This window comes from Muscardinus avellanarius (assembly GCF_963383645.1).
Source record: "Muscardinus avellanarius genome assembly, chromosome: 2".
NCBI classification, from domain to species: Eukaryota; Metazoa; Chordata; class Mammalia; order Rodentia; family Gliridae; genus Muscardinus; species Muscardinus avellanarius.
This window is the reverse complement of record NC_137787.1, coordinates 124,677,067-124,681,671: the sequence shown is the minus strand read 5'-3', so window position 1 is coordinate 124,681,671 and position 4,605 is coordinate 124,677,067. Positions and strand designations below refer to the sequence as shown.

Here is a 4,605-nt window from a genome sequence, read left to right as displayed (position 1 = left end):
TGGTGGCCCGCTGGCCAGGTGCGGTGCTCCAGCGCACACCTCGCTGGCTCCAGTCCTGCCAGCGTTGCGGTGGCAGGTTTCATCCACCCAGACTTTGGCTTTTGTTTTATTTCCCCACAGCGTGTAGTTCTTGAAGCCTGTGGCATTGCTTACGGTTTTGAAGTAGGGGTGTGTGTGCGAGTGTGTGAGTGTGTGAGTGTGTGTGTGTGTGTGTGTGTGTGTGTGTGTGTTGATGATCTTGGATTGGCGCCCTGCTGGACTCAGACATTAAGAAGCCTGTCTTTTCGTTGACGAGGACAGGGGCTAAGATGAACGAGGACCTGAAGGTCAACGGAAGCGAGCTGCCTCGGGATTATTTAGATGCCAGTGCCAACGGGAACGTGTCCGCTGCCGTCTCCTCCCAGGTCCCCGCGGTGGAGTCGGAGCCGGAGCTCATCGTCAACCCCTGGGACATTGTCTTGTGTACTTCAGGAACCCTCATCTCCTGTGAAAATGCCGTCGTGGTCCTCATCATCTTCCACAACCCCAGCCTGCGAGCGCCCATGTTCCTGCTCATCGGCAGCCTGGCTCTGGCAGACCTGCTGGCCGGCGTCGGACTCATCATCAATTTTGTCTTCGCCTACCTGCTGCAGTCAGAAGCCACCAAGCTGGTCACCATCGGACTCATCGTGGCCTCTTTCTCGGCCTCTGTCTGCAGCTTGCTGGCCATCACCGTCGACCGCTACCTCTCGCTGTATTACGCGCTGACCTACCACTCCGAGAGGACCGTCACGTTGACCTACGTCATGCTGGTCCTGCTCTGGGGGACCTCCATCTGCCTGGGGCTGCTGCCCGTCCTGGGCTGGAACTGCCTGCGGGACGAGTCCACCTGCAGCGTGGTCAGGCCCCTCACCAAGAACAATGCCGCCATCCTTTCGGTGTCCTTCCTCTTCATGTTCGCTCTGATGTTGCAGCTGTACGTGCAGATCTGTAAGATCGTGATGCGGCATGCCCACCAGATCGCCCTGCAGCAACACTTTCTGGCCACGTCGCACTATGTGACCACCCGGAAGGGGGTCTCCACCCTGGCCATCATCCTGGGAACCTTCGCTGCCTGCTGGATGCCTTTCACCCTCTACTCCTTGATAGCCGATTACACCTACCCCTCCATCTACACCTACGCCACCCTCCTGCCCGCCACCTACAACTCCATCATCAACCCGGTTATCTATGCTTTCAGAAACCAAGAGATCCAGAAAGCCCTCTGCCTCATTTGCTGCGGCTGCATCCCATCCAGCCTGTCCCAGAGGGCACGGTCGCCCAGCGACGTGTAGCCGCCTGCCACCCAGGACCAACTGCCCTGCCAGGCACTCCCACTGCCGGCCCACTGATGACTCGGTCCCTCCGTTTTCTGGATTTGGAGTCTCTCTCCAGCCAGGAGCACTGGGCACTGGGGGAAGGGAAGACACCATCTGGATGAGTTAAGTGATCGAAGTGGAAATAATGTAACCAGTGTTTGTCACCTTTTCCAAAAAGATGTTGACTTCTCTGCTCAGCATTGTTTTGTTTCATTTGGGGGCCTGGATTTTGTGTTATATTTTATTTGTGTGTATGTATTTTGTTTTATATATATATTTTTTTGGAAGGGATGGTAAATGGGAAAGGAAGGGATATGACATGGCCATGCTGTTATAAAATTTAAATTCAGTCCTAGTGTTTTTACTCTGAATGTTAAAATAAATTTGAGTTATTAAGGAAAATGGAGAAGGAATTACTTTTTCTGGACTTTTTAAAAATCAAAGTAAATTTTTAATGCTGCATGTATCTAACAGGATATGATCTCTTTGAAGCCAACAAAAAATTTACATAATTGTGTTTGGAAGGGACCTATTTTTATTAACAAGAATTCAGAAACCATGAACTCATTCTTATTCATTCTTTTTCCTTTCAGCAAACTGTTCATAAAAATTGCTTTGCAATTGCTATAAATGTTGCAACTTCTGCATGGTTTCCTATATTAGATAGACCACTAGTTTCAAATGTTGCCATGTAATGCAGAGTTAAAGGAGTCACTTTTCAATATCATTTTTCAGTACATTCTTTCTAGTGAATCATGAAGTATGTTTTGATTTGCATATGAAATAAGATTCATTAGACCCACCACTGTAGTTTCTCAAGCTACAGTCTGATTGTTTTCAGGAAACAAAAGGAAAATATTAATAATATCTATTGAAAGTTGATTAAATTTATTTAATGTATTCTGCAAAATGAATTATCATGAAGGGAACATGAAATATGCACACTTTACCTTTCCTGTCTCTAAGAATATGTTAATAGTTATACTCAATGGAGATAAATAGAATTAGGTATTCTAAACCAAGCTTTCTATTTGTATTGTCTGCAGTGCAAAATGCATTTGAAACAGGTGGTCTTCTATTTTAAAGATTAAGTTGGTGAGTATACAACATGCACTCATGACTGTGGTATGTATCCGTCAGGTCTTATGAGCTCACAAGCAAAATGACCATGTGGCTGCTCATGAAAAGTTAAATTTGAACTTTTTCTTTTTTATTACACACACACACACACACACACACACACACACGCAATACAAAGTGTATTGTCTGTTCTCAGTGAGCAAAGATTGAGTTGGGAAATTACACAGAAGAATCTGACTTTATATATACTGTAAAATCATTGTGTCTGAGTGTTATTTCTGTTAGAGCAGACAGATACAGGCCCAGACACCATCCCTCCATTTGTAATGAGTTAAAGCTATGTCTTCAGATGCGGAGGAAGAATTTTTGGACAACACACATCCACATTCAGATTGCAGCAAGACCAGGATTCCAGGGTCCTTAGGGGACCCAAGTAATGGATTAACTGCATGGATGTGTTCCAAATATCGTGGCCACAGTGGTCTCAGAACCATTCTGGCAGCCTGCATGCAGATGCCATCTCTCCAAAGCCTCCTCTAATGCAGCACAAAAGTGGCAAAATCCTCTACTTGAATCTGTGTCTCCTCCCTGAGGTCACTTAGGGAAGGAAGAGAGGGACTGAAATATTGAAGAAGTGGGAAAGGCTTTTCAGTGTATATCCCTGTATGCTCAGCCTAATCAAGCTGATGCCTTTAAAAGAGTTTTCAACATTGGGTGGACCTAGTAGGTTTCAGAGGCTGAGTCTGTTTTTAATCACTTAAAATTTAATAGCATCTCTCACAAAGGTAAGTTAGTTTTGACATTGGCTGAGAAACACTCATAAAGATGTTTAAAGGAATAAATGATGCTTTTGTAGAAATGGGGGCTTCCATTTGCATGTCTTAATAGTAAGAATTATAAGGATAACAGTATGTCCTATTTGGGTCCAATATTGTGTTCTAAGCCCCCATGTGGTGTTTTGCCTGCTGTTTTGCTATAGTGACAAAAACACACACATTTGCAGGTGAAAACTCTGAGATTGAGAGGAGAGGCCAAGGCCACAGAGCCACACAGATCCAGGTTTCAAAGTTAAGGTTTCGAGTGTCTCAGTTCCACTTCTTCCCTGTGTGGCGCTGTCTTTTGTCCCTCACTGGCTATGAGGGCAAAAGAAGACCTGCTTTTTTTTTTTTTTTTTTTTTACCTATTACCATCACAAATTAACTAAGGCATACCGCTTCCTGTTTAAAATTGTATGTGGAGTGACAGCCAGTGTGACTGTCTATACGGTCTGTTTCTAGTATGCTTGGTGTATAGTGGTCTTATAAATACTAGTGCAGTAGTTGCTTTTGACACGTGTTTGCAAAATATCTGATTGCAGCTAAGGGACTTTTCAATTCAACCATAACATGCGCTTACTGTTTGTTTCACATTGTGAAACAATGGATGTTCTGGATGTTCGGGTGGTTTCCTTACAAGACTTCTTTGTTTTTATGGGGTTAGTAATTTTAAAAATGTGTACATATCTCAATACATACATATAGATTTATGTATGTATGCATACATGTATTCACTAACGTTACATTCGCAACAGGACCAAATATATCATGGAAAACAGTGCTCTTTACAGCAGCCCTGGAGTGACAGGTGATCATTCATTCCATGCAACTAAAAATTACATTTTCTAGTTGCCAAGGAAATTATATTATTTTTCAGTAAAAACAGTTGTCTTTGTAACTGGAATGATTTCATTTTGTTACCAGAATTATTGGCTAGTTGAAGCTAGCTAGTTGTGCAAACATGGCTCTCTAACGGTTTGACTCCTTTAATCCCTTCAATTCCTTATTTCTCTGTATTAGTCCAGTTTGTTTCTTTTCCTTTTTAGGTGGTGCTGGGGATTGAACCTGGGACCTCAGGCATGCTAGGCAAGTATTCTACCATTGAGCTACACCCCCAGCTCAAGTTTGTTTCTTCCTGGTAAAGGGAACCACCTTCCTTCCAGGTACCAGGAGTCTCTCCTTTTTGGGAAGCCAAAATCAAGGAGTCAAATTCAGGAGGAGAGGATTCCTTGGTTGACTTATGCAGAAATAGTCTCAAATGCCCCCAGGATTTAAAGCAGGTTTGAAATAAGTTTAAAAGAGCAGATGAGGAACAGAGACATTTAGTGCCAATGAAAGTTTCTTAGAGATTTCTTAATCTCTTTTGAAAGAAA

General features: G+C 43.7%; 1 protein-coding gene across 1 annotated transcript; it reads left to right on the top strand.

Annotated features, from left to right (window-relative positions):
• Positions 1–299: 299 nt before the first annotated feature.
• GPR12 (G protein-coupled receptor 12) lies at positions 300–1,313 on the top strand (the record flags this gene model as incomplete). Its single annotated transcript, XM_080690010.1, has 1 exon — positions 300–1,313. The coding sequence occupies exon 1, from the start codon at positions 309–311 to the stop codon at positions 1,311–1,313; it is 1,005 nt and encodes a 334-aa protein (XP_080546136.1). The 5' UTR covers positions 300–308.
• Positions 1,314–4,605: the final 3,292 nt, after the last annotated feature.